General features: G+C 39.3%; 1 protein-coding gene across 1 annotated transcript in view; it reads left to right on the plus strand.

The window, feature by feature from the left end:
• Positions 1 to 20,624, plus strand: part of DOC2B (double C2 domain beta) — a 417,881-nt gene that overhangs the window by 389,718 nt on the left and 7,539 nt on the right. The window contains exon 7 of the mRNA XM_018560903.1: positions 17,459 to 17,540. Coding sequence (XP_018416405.1) covers positions 17,459 to 17,540 — 82 coding nt within the window. The remainder of the gene's footprint in view (positions 1 to 17,458; positions 17,541 to 20,624) is intronic.

Below are 20,624 nucleotides of genomic sequence, written 5' to 3' on the forward strand. Positions count from 1 at the left end.
TTTAGCATATTTTTGGGGGGAATATTTGCTCTTACTCTTAATCATATCAAAGCAAAGTTGTGCTCTGGAACCTTATGGTGCCTGCATTGTGACATCCTGGGAATTACTATAGCCATAGCAATCTTTGTGGCTGCTGTACGGCCTGGAAAAGGGGGAGACTGGTTGTACCCTTCTTCTGTATGTTCTGTTTCTGTTAGAGGTATGCCTTCATTCCCTGACCGTAACACAACTTTGAATGCCATCCCACCTCTTCAACATTTAGCAGTGGTTAAGCAGTTTTGTCAGTCCTGTGTCCCCTTGAGGACCGTTATGTGCAAAATATAATATTACAATGGTGCCTCATGATCTATGGTTACCCCCATAACTTAAGCAATGTGACATTTATTAAATGTATATTTTATCACGTTTGTATAGTCTAGTGATACTGCGATTCTCTCTGTTCTAAAATGACATAGAAGTAATACACAGTTTTACTTTCATTAAAATCCTGTCCATTTGCTGCCTAAGTGCCTGAAGCAAAGTGACTAGGCCTAATGCATTTTCTTTAACGCCCTAGTAACTTCAAGACTCGAGGAAACAAGAGAATACACACAGGGTTGTTATTTACATATAGGGTATCATGCTCTACAGATTAATAACATAAAATGACATTATCTGTGATATAAAACAATACCAAGGGCCATCAAATCATTTAAAACATATTTTTTATTTATATTCTATAAGAAAAATAAATATATATACCAGATTTAACAAAAAAAGTTAGATGTGCTTGACAATAAATGTGGTAGTAGTTCATACAATTGGCCATTCTATTATTCTAAGGAGGCAAATAAAGTAAAAGCACTCACCTAGAGCTGAAACATTTGTCACATATCTTCTTACTTATGAGACATCTCTACCATAAAATAACAGAGAAGGCACATAGGGAAAATGTACGATGAGGAAAACAACATAAAAAAATTTACATCAATGGGGAGATTTCACTTTACTTTATATCTGGAAAATATTTGTTGCTGCTGTTTTTGCCCACGTCCATTGGAGACACTTCCCTTAATCAGGAAGTGAGTGAAAATCTCCCCAGTTAGGACACAGAGAGCAATAAATACTTGATAAACATTTTCATTCTTCCATGCTATATCCAACACATCAAGAAAATATGGCTGGAGTTGGGAGTAATTATAAGCATTTAAGCGGAGACCATTATATACAGAAGAGTTACTCAATTCATGTCAATAAAACTGCATGTTAAGGCTTTAAACATTCTTTTCATAGAAGAAGTCACATCTTCAAAAATCCTTATATTCTATAAATATATAAAACAGGTCCGCGCTCCTAACCTAATCATATTAAGCTAATGACTAAAAGCAGCTGTGAAAAAGAGCAATCACATTCTCAATGACATCAATAACACATAGTGCCCAGCGCTAAAATTAATAAATAAAAATAAATAGCAGAAAAAACTCTAGATAATATTTAGGGATGCACTGATATATCGGCCGCCAAACCATATCAGCCGAAAATGGCACTTTTGGCATGCCGAAAGTGCCATTTTCTGGCCGATTCAGCGGTACATCCGTGTATTCTCTCCTCCCCACTGTGACTGCTCTGTGTCCCAGTGGGGAGGAGACAAACTGTGACAGGCAGCCAAGCGCTGCGGGAGGAGGGGAGCGCTGTGAGCGGCGGCGTCTCTCCTTCCACACCGCTCAGCCTCCTGTCACAGATCAGGAGAGCGGTGTGGGCAGAGACAGCTTGCAGTGCTGTCACAGGAGGCTGAGCTCCGCTCGTTCAGCCTCCTGTGACAGCATGTCAGGAAGGAGAGTGGTACAAACACAAAAGAGATTGATGACTTTGTGTCCCCAATCTCTTTTTCTATTTAAAAAATAAAATATCAGGGGACTGATTAGACCCCTAATATTTCCCTGAAGTTCCTAAAAGTAAAGTAAAAAATAAAAAATATCATAAAAAATGAATAAATACAAATAAATATAAACAAATTAAAAAGTTTATAAAAAATAAAATATTTAAAACATTTGAAAAAGTTAAAATAAAAAACATTTTTGGTTTCCGTTTCGGCCTGACATTTTTTTCATTTTGGTTTTGACATTTTAATTTCTGTGCACCTCTAATAATATTTCATATACAGTTCTTAAAGTGCAAAAGATAACGTCTTTCAATTGACAACAATCAATTTGAAGAAGCAAAATTTGTTCAGTGCATCCAGTGATCATTAAAGTGCAAAGACCAAAAACCAAAGGCAGCCGAGTGAATAACCCATCCAAAGTGAAGTGAGTTAAACGCTGTTCGGCTATTCACTTCAGTCTTGTACGTCTGATTTCAGCCATACATCAGCTGAAATCAGCCGTACATCGGTTCTGCGTGTACAGCCGTACATGCAGAAGGAGTTCGACTCAGCTGATCCAACATCTGGATCGGCTGATCCGAAGCTCCAGCAGCTCACTCGCTGCCTCTCATAGGGGCCGAACAGCAGTGAGTGAATAGCCGAGTACCTCCGAGGTACCGAGCAGAATAGAAAATAAGTGAAAAGAATTTAAAAATAAATAAAAATATTTAAAAGAAAAGAAAGAAAAAAAACGCTGAACGCCGAATCGACCGCATGCGATGGACTCCCTCTGCATAATAAAGCATCTGACAGATGTTGGCAAAAGAAAAACAATTGGGCAGAGCTAGCAGTGACTCTAGTCTTCTAGCAGGTCCTGGACAATCAGTAACAACTGGGTGGAGTTGGCCAGTTGTTATTGTTTAATGACAGATCAGCGTCCCCAGGTAATTTGGGGACGCTGATCTGTCATTACAACTAGGCGGAGCGAGCCATGAGATCACAGCTGGCTCTGCCCAGCTGTCATTTGCGGGGAGAATGTCGGCCCTTCGGCAGGTAGTTCTCCCGACTTCAGCTATCACTTCGGTCAGAGGCGGCCAAAGCGAGCCGAAGGATCAGCCGAAGCTACAGCTGGATCCTTTGGCTTTTTAGTGAATAACCCCCCAAGTCTCTTGATAGAGGTGTGCATAAAATATTCTCAAGTGGCACCTCTCCCCAAACGTGTGCGACCCAAACAACATAGACCGCACTGACAAAATGTGATGGACCATTGAAAAAAACAATGGTCATAAAGCGCTCAAGATTTTTATGAATATCCGTCCACCAAGGCTCTGCTCCTATCATGTCCACACTCCTCTTCTCATCTCATAGCCATCAATAGTAGTGATTAACCCAGACACCTCTGTCAAAATGACAATTGGGTCACCACCTGTTGCAGGAACTCTAAAAGCAGCTCCTGTATAAGCCAGCCTGTGTCTTCATTTGCACGTATAAAGGAACCCTGCAATGCCAGGGCTCCTATAACAGAGCAAATTATGTAAAGTGATAGCTGTTTCTGGTGATTTTAGGCACCCCTCCTAGAGTAGCGCCTTTTGGCATGAACCTTTCATGCCTAATAATAAATTTGGTCCTGATTCTGCTTTAAAGTGTAGACCCTTTAGTTTGTGTGAAATTAGAAGCACTAACAAATGTTATAAAGGCAAGTGATTTAATTTTTTTAACTAAATAGTGCTAAATAAAAAAGAAAGAATGATTCCACTACATTGGCGTACTCCTGTAGTACCCATCTTGTCAGAATGGGCTGTGGAGATGGATCGCATTTTAGACATGGAAGGTCTTTTGGCATTCTTTTGGCACTCAAACAGGAATTAGGGGAAAGATTTACTAATACCTAGTCGGCCTGGTTTGTGTTTCGAGAATCCCCATCATTTATGGGACTTTTTTCTTAAAAATACTGTGACCTCATTGGGCACCGTGGCAAGAGGTGGGCAACATTTCTATTGCTCCTTTTACCCCCGTCTTCCCGCTTTATTACCTTTCCATTCTTGCTTGTTTCCTTTGCTTCTCATTTATCTTCCATCTACGCTTGATTCATTGCATTTTTCATTTCGTCCCTTACTTCTCTTTCTACCTCAACCTCCTCTTCTTACACTATACTTCTTGTTATATTCAGGATTCCTACTTTCCACATTCGATACATGCACATGAATGGTTGGAAATTCTTATGCTGTTTATTTAATGCTGCATAGACTGATCACATGACTCTTCACTTTACGTGGCTTTTAGATATATCTAGCTTACTAAATGACTATTATGTCTCAGTCAGTGGACTGCATGGTCTTCTGTACATGCCAAATGGACTTCTATTCTGATGGAATCTTGAACTTATGTTTCTTTTTTGTGCCACTATTTTGTGCATAGTATTTTATACTTTATACATTTGTCTCTTGTCAATCTATTTTTGATTGTTATTTTTTTTTTAAACCTAATAAAATCAGATTGAACCAAAAAAACGAAAGAGTAGGACGTATTATACGATTTGTACTTATAGGAGAATATTCATCTCAAGCATGTTGTTACATACAAACTAGGCGAAAGAACGATGTGCCCACCATTGTTAACTTTTTTCAAGAACTTCCCCAAAAGCTGAGTTCCGTTTTATTTTATATTACAATGACTTTTTTTTGTCCTTTTCAAGAACAAAAAAAAATGCCTGGACTTTAGTTTTAGTCAGTCTGGTACAGGATCAAAGAGAACAGAAATATGTACGAGAAAGAAAAAGAACTGAGAATGAAAATTAAAGGTATTTAGCCCAATGGTTCACAACACTTAGGTGCCAAGTAAACCATTACAATTAATAAGAAGTGTACTTTTTGTGTAGACATTGTACTCTATGTTAAATTGTACAGTCCACAGCAGAGCACTGGACATGGAATTAACTCTTCTGTTTTCACATTACATTTCAGTTACCATTGCTCGTGGGGGGGAGTCCTAAGTAGACACTCGTAGAATGCATTTTGCACTGGCTGACATCAAGGGTATTTCATGTGTATGAGATAGCAGCATGTATTTGCTTGTGTTATACATTGCTGTTTATTTAAAAATTTTCCCATAATGGGAACTTTCATGACAAGTACCGTTAGAACAATGTTATTGAGATAGAAATGGTACTTAATGAGCCTTCCGACTCATTTCCCTTAACACTTATTGCTGTTGCAGAAAATGTGTGTGGTGTTCATTAGTCTTGGTTTCTTTCTGCAGAGATTTTTCTTAAAGTTCTTTGTTTACATTAAAATGTGTTTTCTGTGGCTCTGTGACAGCTGTGATTTTTCTTGTTGCTGCTAGTGTTTGCTGGGATTAGCATTGTCCCTCTCACTGCCTGCTCCCTGTCATCTTTCATACAAATCAGCCTTTCACTTCAACGTTCTGTAAGATCTACAGTTTAGAATTATTTTTTGTACATTAATCTGTGCTTCTTTGCTAATGCACTTACTGTTTCAGTGCATTACTTTTATGGGACTCACACACCTTTCAACGAGCTGTCTTCCAACTGGAAAATAAGGAGCTGCCTACCAGACAGCCATCTACTCCCATGGACATGACAGGAGTTTTAACCATTGCCTACTCTATCCAAACCCCCAGTGTAATGAAGATGAGGAGCGGCAGAGGTGTTTATAATCCAAATCAAGAAAGCAACCTAGCGTGACAAGCTGCTCCTCAATAGATACAGTGCATTAAGTGAGTTTCTTCACTCTAAAAAAGCAAGTCTGTTATTGGTAAGACAACCAAGTGATAATAAGGAACCGGAGAAAAGAAAAGTAATTCTGCCACCACCTATAAGGACTTGTAAGCTGTAATATATGTTTTTGGATTTAAATAAGATTTAACTTCTGGCCTCCCAGATTTCACAAGTTTATATAAAGACATAACTTTTCTTTACCTTTTGGATTTAGACTTTCTGTCAGGCTGTTGGTATCATGGCTGGGGAGACTCAACATATTTGTCCAGTGGATGGTAGAAAAATCCACCATGGGATGACTTGTTGCCAAAATAGGAATAATAAAGGGTAAATCTTTCTGTAGAGAAATGTATTCTGTTCTGTCTGATAGGAGATGTGCCTTACTTTGGAGAGATTGTGATTGTATGACATAAAGTGGGGGGAAATGTCAAACATTTTACACAAATGGGAAAAAACCCTGGCTAAAGTGTTAACCATTTCCTACTCTATTCAAAACTACAAAATGTTTGAGCTTTAGATATAATTTAAGATGCTCCTTGAAAGAGATAATATAGTAAAGACAATAGTTAGTCCTTGAAAAGATACAGTATAAAAATTAGGTACGATGCAATGCATAGAAAAGAAAATATACTTCATAAAAAATCCATGTTAATAGGCAGTGTCTATATAAATATGAGTGGCAGCCAATAAATTCAAAGAAAGGCATAGAAGCAACATAACAAAAAAAATTATATTAAACTATTTTTTCAGCATAGCTCCCTTAGAATTGAATGCATTTGTTCTACTGATGCTCCAAGGCACAGTTCCTATTTAAAAGAAAACTTTCATCTTGGTCTTCTAACCATATGTTCCCATCACTTCACTAACAGAAATATTCTTTCCCTGCAGATGTTTGCACCGGGCCAAAAGTTTTGCAGAAATGTTCTTCATGCTCTTTCATTAACACTATAATCATCACAACTTTGTTCAAACAATAACCTATAAAAGAAAAAGAAAAGAAACATACTAAGCATAAACTATGAGGTAGAGCAGTAATTCGATGGATTTATTGATCAATTCCTTCCCTTGTACTATAATATCAGGAACAACAAAATAAAATATCCTTATGTTTGTTTGCCTACAGAACATATGTACTGTACATGAAATGTTTGATGTGCAATTATATATTTTAAATCTCAGTTGAAGTCTCTGAAAAGTGGAGGCAACACTTTGAAAATGGTGGTTGATAATGAATTAAAGCTCATAATGAATGGGTTGACTTAACTGCATGTTAACATATGTCGTAATGTTCGGTTATGGACTGGAAAAGTTTAAACCCAGCCTTAATCTACCAAACTTGGTATAAACATTAGGGATGCACTGATACCGAGTATTTGGTTGAGTACTCGTACTGCTCCGATACTTGCCTACGATACCAGAACTTCCCGTCAGAGGCAGATCTCCCTCTGACCGGCAGTGGCAAGGGAGCATAGAGCTGGCTTTCTTTCCAATCAGGAAGCCAAGCGATGGGTTATGACCCCCCCCCCCCTCCCAGACTTCCTGATTGGCTAGGAAGCCAGCTTAATTTGTTGGTAGGCAGCCTGGCTTCCTAACCAGTCATGTGCTAAGCCAGGGTACAGCGCTCAATAGCGTTCTATTGTAAATGCAGATTGGCACAATAATAAACCCCTGGGGATGTGTACATGTGCCCTAAGAAATGGGTTGAATAATGCTGGTCATAGTTAAACCTGGAAAAGGACCAGCAACCAACAGCAGAGGAGGTCATAAATGGTCATTGTGACGGACCGCCTGGTACCCCGACTGGGTACTTCCGTCAGAAATCAGCTTCCTCTCCGCTGGAACCCGAATCACAGTGCCCTCAGCCCAAACCTGCCTAATTATTGGACAGAACCAATATATTAGGACAGAACGCTAACCACTCAATCATTAGACAACACCAATGTTGAGGTGGAAACCAAGATCTGCTTTATTGAAGGAAGCACACAGAGTTTATACCTGACAGGATCAGATTAGAGTGCAGTGTGTCCCCTCCCCCAGACAGCTAGGTGCCGCATTAGAAGTCTTTTAAGCCCAGACACTCTGTGGGATGAATGTCCTTAATCAGAGAGGAGCTTAATCCCATCATTGCAAACAATGGTCACTCCAGACAGCCTGCTACCTATAATGAACACAGTGATGTGTGTGTCTGTAATGTCGAGGGGAGACATGCAGTATATCCACTCCACATGTATCCTAGTAGAATGGTTCCATGTAACCCCAAGAGGTCCGAGGGGGGCATCCATAGTTCTGGGTCCATAGTCCGTAGGGAGGAAACTAGCTCTCAGGCTCCTCCAGCAGCCCCAGTGACGGTTCAGTTCGTCACAGTCATAATAAGAGCAAGTACTAATTTTAAATTTTTTAGAGGGAGAGCAAAAAAAACATTTTAAGCAGACATGGCCTTTAAATGTATGAGTATCTATGCCCTTACTGCCCTCCAGCCCTCATATTTCTACTTTCATTTCATTTATAATTACCGATATGAAGGCTTGGGAAACAGGAGAGGGTAGGGCCAGGAAAGATCTGCATTTAATTCAGCCTCCTGTTTTCTGAATTTCATGGCTGTTTTGACATGTCCTTTCACGTGGGTAACCTCTTTTTACTTTATGCATATTTTAACAAAACAAATGCATTTTCTTTGTAGAAAATGTTACTAAATAAGACAATGTGCAAAGAGCAATGGTGGTTTGCAAAGTTCAACACCTCACAGCAGCCTGCTACATTTCAATTTATAGAAGTTGGATCAATGAAATAAGAATTTTAAATGCCATGGGTTACAGCACTTTGCACATTGTTCTTTGCATTATTAAATAAGCCTTTTTATATTTTCAGCACAGACTTACCAGAAAGGGTCATGAGTCAGAGATCCTGTTGCTTCCTGATCTTTCTCAGATGAAACACTCACAACTTGCAAAATCATAAAACACCGAACCAGAGGAGATAACAGGTTTATAAGATACAGTAAAGAAGTGATGATATGCAAAGCACAGACAGTAACCTAAAGCAACTAGTCATCTTCTCTTCACATAACTGCCTGGACTAGAGTAAAATAAGCCTCATTACTATAGGTAACTGCTTGTTACAAATCACGAGTGCTATTTACACTGCATATGTATATGTTAGGAGGTGTATTGTCTGTTAAAACTTGATCACATTTGAGATACAAACCCAGGTACAAAAAGTGTGAAGGGGTATGTTGCCTGGTCAAAATGTACTCCTCCCAACTAAACCATTGGTTCTTATAAGTTTTCCTAAAGCTCATGTCAGACAAGCAATCCTGCCACTGGTGACACTTTACTAGCAACATGATCGCTAATAGAACACTTACCTTTTCCTATGGAGTCACTTCCATTCTACCCAGACCAGAAATAAATCTTTTCCACCCTGATCACCTCCATTGATTTCAGGCTAGGTTTACACCTGCACTACAACGCACAACACCCGGGCCGTGCGATCGTGTGCTAGTGCATACAGCGATTGCCGCACGGCTCCATTGATTTCAATGGGGTGAAATCCGCACGACAATCACTAAAAAAAAGGTACAAGTATCTTTTTTTGCGACACACGACTCGCAGCTTTTTAACGTGGCACCCCGCGCGATCGGTTCACACCTTGGCAACTCCTGACCGCGCGGCAATCGCGCACGATTGCATGATTGAGGTGTTGCTTAGATATGCACTGGCCCTAGAGAGAAATGCAAAAGTCATATTTAACTGCCACCCCCCTGTTCAGCCCATCACAGTTGGATTGGCAGTGGCAGGAGCCATGCTGTCTAAAGCGATGCTTAAGGTTTCCATGAAGTTCCTTGCATGTTGTTGGGGGAAGCTGCTGAGCTTCTTCTACAGGCTCCATCTCCCAAGTTGTGGTAGAGCACAGGGATGTGTGGTCAAATGCAGCAAAAAAAACACCCTAAAAAGGTATCTGCTTCCTTTTTTGTTTTTCAAATGAAAGTAGGGTTAACAGTGCCTAGTGTTCATGTGCATTTTTTTTTTTACATCTTTTGCATTCATAAATACTTTAACTACTAGAAGCCACTCTAAAGAATATTTTGGCTTGATTAAGCACCAAAACACAGCCTGCTGTTTTACAGGGAACATGAGAGCTGAAAAATAAAAGTACCAGAGGGGTGCATTTGACCCCTGGGCCACAGGTTGGGCACCAGGTATCTAGACAAAAGTAGTCTTCATGAATATATAAATGTTTACAACTGCAGCTCATGTCATCCTAATCTGTCATTAGAAATTTAAGACATAAATGTGTATTTATGGAGGAGGTGGCAGTCAGCAGCATATATTTTACAGTGAGAGACAAACTGCTTTTCTTATCAATGAAAGACCATCAACACACAGACAAACCCAGTCTGCAAAAGTATGACATGCAGCCTATTAGCATTACAATCCCAACAGCTTGCCTGGCACATGGCCAACTATAGAGATGATTTGAAAGCTGTTAATTGAAAACACAATACATCTGATAATTTATATTCCAAAGAATGATTTGTCCAATCTGAAAGCTATAGATAAACCTCCAGAAGAACTTTTTATTTTATATTAACAATAACGGGATAGGTGATGGTGTTAAATGGTAACATACTATTATTCTATATTCACATCGCTACATTATCTTTTTCTTTTATGTTATTACTCAGTCACCCAAAATAGCCGCTGAAAAATATTAGTTACTTACAATACATGCCTTTCTGATTTACAATGTCTATCTTCCCCATACCATACCACCAAACATGTCAACAGATAAGATCATTCTGTGATTTACAGTTTTAAGTTGAAGCACACACACAAACACCCACTAAAAGACTGAATGTTCCGCCGCATACATCACCCTTTATTTATGGTTGCCCATTGCAGCTAATCAGCAATCATCCTTCATTGTCCTGCCTGCACTAACCTGATGAAGGTGAAGCACAACCACATTGGTGCTCTTTGCATCATCTTTATTAACTAATCACATCATATTGATTGCTAAAACACTTTTACATGATTATGATTAAATTATTCTCTGCAATCTTGGAGTGCTGAGAGTTGGACATATGCAGGGGGTATAATTATAAAGATAACAAAATAATGAACTTGATGAATTCAGATCACTTGCACTGTAAAAGATATAAACTATACAATTAGAACTGCAGTTAGCGTGTCAGTACATAATAAATATTAGGTATGCTCCGATACCGATACAAGCATCGGTATCGGCGGCGATACAGAGTATTTGCATGAGTACTCGTGCAAATACTCCAATACAAAAAACGAGTACCTGTGCCACGTCCGCCATCTTCAAGGACTCCGAAACCACCGCACACAGGACCTCCATAGCGTCTTCAATTAAAAAAGATGGCAGCGAACTCCTCCCCCACGGGCGAACGGCTAAAAGTAAACTCCGCCTCCAAGTCCTCAGTCATCTGTTCCATTCTGGCCTCTTCTCCCGCTGATTGGCCGGTTGGATGATTGACAGGCTTCCTCACCAGTCAGGAGTGTCAGGAGTGACTGGTGACGAAGCCTGTCAATCATCCAATCGGCCAATCAGCGGGAGAAGAGGTCAGAATGGAAATTGGTATCTGTGAGTACTTGAAAAAAAGTATCGGTACTCGTACTCGGTCTTAAAAAAGTGGTATCGGAGCATCCCTAATAAATATGAACTACTACCGGCCACTTTATTAGGTACACCTGTTCAATTACTTGGTAACACAAATTGTAAATTAGCCAATAACATGGCAGCAACTCAATGCATTTAGGCATCTGGATGTGGTGAAGACGACTTGCTGAACTTCAAACCGAGCATCAGAATGGGGAAGAAAGGGGATTTAAGTGACCTTTAATGTGGCATGGTTGTTGGTGCCAGACAGGCTGGTTTGAGTATTTCAAAAACTGTTGATCTACTTGGATTTTCATGCACAACCATCACTAGGGTTTACAGAGAATGGTCCGAAAAAGAGAAAATATCCAGTGAGTGGCAGTTGTGTGGACGAAAATGTTTTGTTGAGGAGGTCAGAGGAGAATGGGCAGACTGGTTTGAGATGATAGAATGGCAACAGTAACTCAAATAACAGCTCTTTACAAATAAGGTATGCAGAATACCATCTCGAAATGCACAACATGTCGATCAGACGGGCTACAGCAGCAGAAGACCACACCGGGTGCCACTCCTGTCAGCTAAGAACAGGAAACCGAGGCTACAATTGGCACAGGCTTACCAAAATTGGACAATAGAAGATTGGAAAAACGTTGCCTGATCTGATGAGTCTCGATTTCAGCTGCAACATTCAGATGGTAGGGTCAGAATTTGATGTAAACAACATGAAAGCATGGATCCATCCTGCCATGTGTCAACTGTTCAGGCTGGTGTTGGTAGTGTAATGGTGTGGGGGATATTTTCTTGGCACACTTTGGGCCCCTTAGTACCAATTGAGCATCGTTTAAACACCACGGCCTACCTGAGTATTGTTGCTGACTATGTCCATCACGTTAGGACTACAGTGTACCCATCTTCTGATAGCTACTTAAAGCAGGATAATGCACCATGTCACAAAGCTCACATCATCTCAAACTGGTTTCTTGAACATGACAATGAGTTCACTGTACTCCAATGGCCTCCACAGTCACTAGATCTCAATCCAATAGAGCACCTTTGGGATGCAGCCGACAAATCTGCAGCAACTGCGTGATGCCATCATCAATATGAATGCTATCATCAATATAATGATCAATATGGACCAAAATCTCTGAGAAATGTTTCCAACACCTTGTTGAATCTATGCCATGAAGAATTAAGGCATATAAGGCAATTTTAGAGAAAAAATATAATTTGACTTCTTCACAATAATACTGAATCCAGGAGAGACTTGTAGTGATCCTAGATTTGGTTTATGAAGCAGAGCAGAATGTATTGCACACATCTCAGGTTTGACCATATATAGATACCTTTTCCCAAAGTTCATTACAGTGAATAGATGTACAAGGTAGGTGGCAAGAACATTTCATATATGTGCCCTAGATATATGTCATGGAGGTACAGATTTTGTTTTTGATTCAGCACATTTCTGACATTTTATTATGAAGTGACATTTCAAATGTGCTGATGCGCAAAGCTCAACTATGGCACTCATAGTAGGACAGTTCAAGGGCTCAGCTACATTATACTCCAAATCCAACTGCTACCTCTCTAGTGAAATTGTGAATTGTTAAAACCCAAACATTACAACATCTGCCCTAATATGATTTCTTTTTCTACAAATATTGCCTTCAATACTGTCTTAACAGAAATATTACTCAAGTTAATGACTTATAACCGTTCTTTTCTATGTTTCTATTGATGTGGCTATCTCTCTAAATAGTATTTTAGTTTTATAGCTTTAACACGCCAAGTTAAAAGAAAGCAATAAAAAGATAACAATTATTTTTCATGGCCACTGTGGATGGAATAGAATATCATTCTGCAGTAATGTTACACTATCTGCCTTTTGCCAGCTCTCTTTATGAATACATCTATGTAACTAATCCTCTAAGCTGTAAGTCTGGAATGTGCAAAGCTTATTCATACACTTGCCAGGCCACAGAGAACAAGCACCACTAATATTCAGCTAAATGAATAAAAAGTCACCGTAATACCATTTAGTGTTTTATTATTTTTTAAATGATAATGGAGTTATAATTCGCATCGCTTACATGAAATATGTACTGTTATATATATACTAATGCAAGCTCCCCTTTAAAGGGTCATTGGCCCAGTGATATTTTAGTTGAAAATGACATGGTCTTTATATCTCTTGTGGGCTCTAACATGACATCTATGCCCCCAGTTTCATAAGACCACTTTCTTGGCTAATGCAAAGTATGCAGCAGGGTGGGAGTAGGACAGAAACAGTGAGGCTTAATGGCACGAGGTGCCCAAGAACGTGGGCAACGGGAACTACTGCTGGAGCCACTAGAACACAAAATAAGCCATTGGGTTATGCAGCCCACTAGTAGCCACCCATATCTCAAATATCAGTTTGAATAAATTGGTTAATTTTAACCTAGTTAGCTATTGATTCAGCTGCCACTTGCACCCCAAATAAATTTGACTTTGTCATTTGTCTTTTCTTCCTTCTCTCGCCAATTTATTATGAGAATAGGTAGAACAGGGAGGTGTGCAGCCATAATTAACATTACAGATGCTGCTGAGATACTTGTGGTAACCATACAGTAGTCCCTATGGTAGACATTTGTACACATTACTGGAGCAGGTACTATATCATAGTCCTGCAACAGGTTCTTTTACAATATACAGTACATAGTCTGGCCAAAGTCCCTGTCTGACTAACTGGAAGTAGCTGAGAATCTTTAAAAGGAGCTGTCATCAGATATCTTTTCATGGTATCTGCAGCATGCTAAGCAATGAGTCAGTGTAACATTTCAGGTATCCATGACCTCTTCCAGAATCTCAGTACATCACCTGACAATTCCATCATCTGCTTTTCTCTCTACAAGGACAACACAATCTTTATTCAGGCATCATCCAGGGTCACCATCTATTTCTAGGACTGAGATGCAGACACGGTCATGTAAATAATAATACCATTGCAGTCTTTGCCTGTGTTCCCAAATGTCCGGCACAGGTCAGCCCATGCTGAAGCTACACTTGCCCATGCAAGACACTCTTGCACAAGAAAATTATAGATCTCATTCAGAAATTAGGTCAACCAGGAGTGTCCAAACGTTGCAGGGTGGCCATAAAATTAAGTGATAATCATCTTATGTCTATGATATTATTAGGATTCTTGATACCATGAAAACCTAAATTAATTTCTCACCCTTGGAAGAGGTTCCTTTCAGGACTGACCATTATTTAAGTAGATAACCCATTAAATGACATTACCTGAACTTTTTTTCCCCAGCATTTACTGTACATGCTAGGTTTACAGCTCTCATTTTCTGATAAAAATGCTAATCAAATTTGCACTTGATTGACTACACCAGCTCTATACATTTTGGAATTTACAAAGACCTTCTTAGAAGTGAGGACTTGTGTGCCTTTAATGATTACAATTAGTTTAGCCAGCAAAAGTGTTGGAGTCCCATTAGCGAGCATTTACTGGAATTGTTAGGTCTTTGTACCTTTAAGACACTATTAAATAACAGCTTGCTTACATATACTGTATATTTGACTAGCCAAATGTATTGTAATATTGGTAATTAATTCTGGTTTGCTATCTATTCAATTTGCCATCTGATTGTTTATGACAAAGGCATTGTTTTTAGGTTCAATTGTTGCTAAACCTTGTTTAACCCCTTCGTGACGGGAGACGTACAGTGTACGTCCCGTCACAAAGTGGCTATATGACTGGCCACGTACACTGTACGTGCCGAGTTATATTAGCCTCTGTAATGCTGGTAACTGCTAGTAAAGATCCATAATGTTGGCCTGTATTTTCAGAAGTACAGAAGTAGACAGATGATTTCCTATGATCTTTACAACCTAACAGACCTTTTTTAGAAATGATCTGTCTCCTGTTATTTAATAAGCCAGTAAATATAGCAGTGATAAATTGCAATATGTTGTCACTTTTAGCAATAATTCAAAAATGATCTTCAACTAATGTCTATGGAACCTGGAAAGCCATGAGGTACAAAGCAAGGCAGCAAACCTTGTCCAATTGTACTGCTTTCCCTAAATGAACCAAGGTTCCTGGAGTGCCTGTGTACTTTTCCTTCCCTTGATTTTCCATTTCCTAAACAGAAATGTACCTGCATCTAGGGTATCCCTGTTTAGGATAGAAGGTGGAGCAAAAGACATTTCAGAACAGTTGGACCATACACCCTCTGACCATTCTCTGATATATAAGGGCAGGTTTAAAATGTAACTCCAACAAGATACATATTAAAAACAACTATGGGCATACCAATCAACAAATATAGTTATCTATATTTTTTAAGTGTATTTCTGCTTTTTAGTTTAAAAATGTGCTTCTCACTGCTTTTAAAACCATATATGAAATCTCAACTCCAGCCAAAACGTTTTTTTTTATTAAGTTGGAATGGATCGGGGAACGGGCAGAACTTTAATCAGGTTTTACATTCTGTCTTCTTTGAGCAGGTTCCCCTTACTTCCTGTGCTGTCACCGATACAAAAAGTGATGGTAATTCTTCCCAATGGAGGCAGAGGCAACAAATAAAACACTTGACCACTTTACTAGTATTTTCTTTTGATCTCTGTGTATGTTCCCATTAGGGAGACCCCCCCTTCCTCTTCTGTCAAATGGAAGGGAAATCGCCCCAATAGGAAGACACAGGCAAAATTAAAATTGAAAAAACTCAATAAAGTGTATGTCCAGCCAAAACCTTTTTCTTAGCTTTGGATAGAGTGTGGAAGAGTAAGAAACCGTGTCAAGTTTTTACTGCTTTCTGAGGCTCCCTTAGAGAGATTAGCTGCCAGTTCCTGTCCTACTGGCAATGTTTACCAGACAGGAAGTAAGGGGAACTCTCCAACAGCAACACAGACATAATAAAAATGCTTGACCTATGATGGGGCTCCATTGATCTAACGAACCACATTACAATGCTGCAGCGTGGGAAAATACATTTCTTCAATCAGATATACGATTCAGAGAAAATGGTTGCTGCCTAACAGTCCTGGCAATGCTCACCTAGAGCTCTGCCCCACCAGCTTAACTCACCTATCCTGTGCTCCCTGGCTCCTGCCTCCTCCCCCACCCAGATACCATTTACCTATTCAAAGAACAGTTTACCCACCTGGCTATGCCTTTGGCCCACTCCTGTCAAGCCTCCTCTCCACCTACAACAATTGGGGGTTATTGAAGTAGATTGGAAAAGGTTTTAGGCTTGACATACACTTTAAAGCTGAAGTCTAAGCTGCTTATAGTTTGGCTTCCCAACTCCACCCCATCAACATGCTAATAAAATGTTTACATAAAACCTTTCTGTTTTCAATACATACATTATTTTAGATCAAGTGATATTATTAATGGGTCTCTGTGTTACTCTATGCAATGCAGGCAGATGATGGCTGGTGGGAGGGGCGGCAGGGTGCTGTACATAGTTTCCTAAAAACATCACAGCACCCTTCCGCAGGACTTTTTTCAAGAGCCTTCAGCCCTGATGGAAGATGTGAGCTGCCTTTGGGAGGAGTTATGCAAATATCAAAATTCCTTGATAGGTGGATGTCAGTCTGGAGGAGTGGGTATTCCTAGGCAGGATGCTTTTGCTTGCAGATGACGCTATGACTCTAGGTAACACCCACATGTGATTCTGAGCCTCCATTATTGAAAGAACTAAAATCCAATGAATGAAAGGGGCGGACCAAGGACAGTTTGGTTGGGAAGGAAAGAGCTGGGGATCTGACATCCTGCAGCTTTTAGGTGACATTCTTCTCTGTGAGAAGCTCATCATGTACAATTAAATCAGAGTAAGCTATTTTAGTACAGGAGAGGAGCCTGTGCAACTGTACAAGACTGAAGATAAGACTGGAGTTCAGTTTTTATTATTATGACCTTGTAGTGGGCCTTGTATTTATTAATGTAATCTGCTCATGATTGGATAATTGAATTGCATCCTCAATTTTTAGTTTTATGCACATTCTGAACTCCTTTAGTAAATCAGCCTCTATGTCCTTGCTATCCCAAAGGACTGAAATGCCCGTGCAGTTGGCCATCAAGTCGCTCATATATGAAGCCTTATTCTAGGTCCATGACAGCATACATCAGGTGAATCAACCTGGGTCACATCTGCTGGAAGGTGTTAGCAAATAAACTTTTAATTGGCGTAAAACATTTAACATTTTTACATTACTGCCAATAAGCCATTAATGAGGCGCCTGTGTCACCTGTATTTCAGATACTTGAAACCAGATGAAGACAAGAAATCAAAACATAAAACTGCTGTGAAGAAGAAAACGCTGAATCCAGAGTTTAATGAGGTAACGATCATCTTCCTTTTTTAATCGTTATATTGTGAGTGTGAAAAAACAATATTGTGCCGAGCTAATAATCATACATATCTAATAAGTGAGTGTGGTAGGTGGTTACAGAGAGTCAGAGAATGAAGCAGTAAGGAGGGCTGAGCATTTTGGGGTGTTTAAAATTTTTTGCGAGTGTTTGTTCAGGCATTTTTGCAAGCTTTTAAAACTTGACTGTATTATTGTATTATTATTTTTAGCCAATGCAAAGCTACTTTTGCATGTTTTTCAGGTGCTCCCATTAAAGTAATTTGGGTCAGAAGGCTTGACTCTGCTCCAAAAGCTCATTTAACCCTTTCGCTGCCAAGCCCTCTGGAATGCTTTGCACCTCAGCTGGCCACAACGTTTGTGCAATTTTTCCCATTTTTTTTTATCTTCTACTGCTGCATTGCTAGGGCTTGTTAAAGACCCCCCAAACCATATATGTTCTGACAGCACAGGCCCGGTAGAATAAAAAGATGGTGCTACTAATTTTGTAGGTCCTGCGATAATTGCGCAAATGTTAATCAAATTAATATTAAACCGATACAAACACACAATTAAATTGATAAAAGCACAATAAAATCAGTATCAGTGCACACAAAAAATACTTCCAACTAAATCTAAAAGATAAAACTGTATTGAGTAAATAAATAACAAATATTTGCACATTTGAAATTGCGCCTTCTTGCAAAACGATAAAAAAATGAAGTAACGCAAAACTGTAAATAAGCGATTTATGTAAAAAATAGTTTGTGCACTGTGCTGGTGTGTGTGGTGATAAAATGATACAGGCATACGTTTAATTGCAACACAATGGGGCTGATTTACTAACCTAAAAAACACGCACGCACCAGGTGCGTGTGATTTTCACACAGCAAAAAGTCTCTAAAAGCATATTTCCACTAATGCCATATATGGAAAAACCATGCACATGATGCATATATAATGCTGCTTCACAGTTTAGACAAAAATGGTTAGCTCATGCATTTACATTCCTGCATTCATCAACGCAAGCAACACAATGTAGAGCTAATTTACACAACATCACCTTGCAATTCAGGGCAGGGCTTTGCACAACACACCTGCTGGGTGTGTACACACTACAAAGGTGTCTAGATTCCACCCATAGATCATGCTGGGAGGGAACACACTACAGAGGTGTATACATGTTCGTGGCGTGTTTATAAGGTTAGTAAATTAACCCCATTGTATCACGACGCACGGCAATGTGTCACAACACTTTGCCATGCACTGCCACAGTTACATTAAAGTGACATTAAACCCTCAGATTTTTTAACATAAACCAATACTGTAATGTGTGCCTTACTGTAATCCATGGTTGTTTCCCTTCTCTTTGCTGCTCTTCCTTTTAAATCCTCATGTCTTCTCATGCTTGGGGAGAACTTCCATTTGCAGCTGAGTGCCTCTTCCTGTAGTGCTGGCTCAGGTTGTGAACCTACACACAGACACCATGTATCCATTTCAGAGACAAGGCAGTCTGCTGCAAAACTGAAGCTCTGCCCAGCATGAGAACAGATACAGATTTAAAAGGAAGAGCAGCAAAGAGAAGGGAAACAACCATGGATTACAGTAAGGCACACATTACAGTATTGTTTTATGTTAAAAAATCTGAGGGTTTAATGTCACTTTAATGTTATTTTAAAAAGGGCTTCGGGGAAATATCAGGTAACACAAAACTGTATATGCTAATATTTACACCACTCAGTATATATGAACTATGTTACCTGCTAAAAGATAGAAATAGCATCTGCATGGCTGGCTGTGCAGTGTGACAGGGGTGTGAGAACAAGGCCAGCTGAACACAACTGCAAATTATGTGGAAAGTAAAGCAGTTCACATTCAGCAGGTGTGTATTTCAGCTATGTATTTTTAGGTTTTATAACGTAAGTCAGCCACATAGTTTTCAATTTTTTTTGTTTCTAGCATTATGACTAATTTGATCATTACTAGAGATGGTAGTATAGGGGACACACAATAAACCACTCCAATTTCACAGCTTAATGCTTTTTTACACTTTCATGAGAAAGGAAATGATTATTATTTAGTGCCCATGCATCATTTCCCTTGTCACATCAGTCAGGAGCAAACATCCTGGATTCAGGTGCTTGGATTTCAAGGATGGAAAGATCCTGTGGCTACCTATGAGATCCTTCATCTACAGTCATATTACGAAGGTCATTTTAACTAAGGCATTTAAAAAGTAAAGTAACATATTTGAGGCTTGAAAAAGAGAACTCTGCCTAAAACCACAATTGGTTTTAGGTAAGGTTTACTAAGCAAATGTATAGTCTACCAAAGAACACCAATACTACTTTATGTGTAGCTTGTAATTTGTAAAGGATTCCTTTTGTTTTAAGCAATTCATTTTAATAACAAAATAACTAAATCTAATTCACACTGAAATGTAAAATAAATGTATATAGTACATCCCTGACTTTTGTTGTGTATGTTTAGTATAATAGTTTTACATATACCTTGCTGAATTTGGATGTGGAATAATGGTGCCACTTATAAAAGGGCAACTCCACTTTATAAAAATGAAAAACATTGGTAAAAATGAATATAGCATATATAATTGCTACACATGCCATTTTGTAATTGAATGTTATTAAAAATTACCTTTCCAATTAAAACTGTACCTGCTGTAATGTTATAAATCGGTCAAAAAAAATAGTGCAATAACCGCAAAAGGGGAATTACTTTTTAACCTCCTTGGCGGTATTCCCGAGTGTAGCTCAGGGTTACTTTTCCACACCCTGAGCTACACTCGGGAATATCCCACATTATTTACTTACCTTGTCCCTCGAGCCGTGCGGTGTCCTCCGGCCGGCGCCGGCAGCTGTCTTCCGGGTTCCGTCCCTTGCGAGCTGACGCGTCGCATGGGGGCGGAACCGGCGGGAAATTCGAAAAAAACCCGGAAAAAACGAAGAAATAAAATAACGAAAAAAATCCGAAAAAAAATCGCGCCGAAAAAATTACGAAAATCAAAATAATCATACCGCCAGGGAGGTTAAGTCAGGCTCAACCATACTAAAAAATTAA

Source organism: Nanorana parkeri, unplaced genomic scaffold (genome assembly GCF_000935625.1).
Source record: "Nanorana parkeri isolate BGI_ZX_2015 unplaced genomic scaffold, ASM93562v1 scaffold486, whole genome shotgun sequence".
Lineage (NCBI taxonomy): Eukaryota > Metazoa > Chordata > Amphibia > Anura > Dicroglossidae > Nanorana > Nanorana parkeri.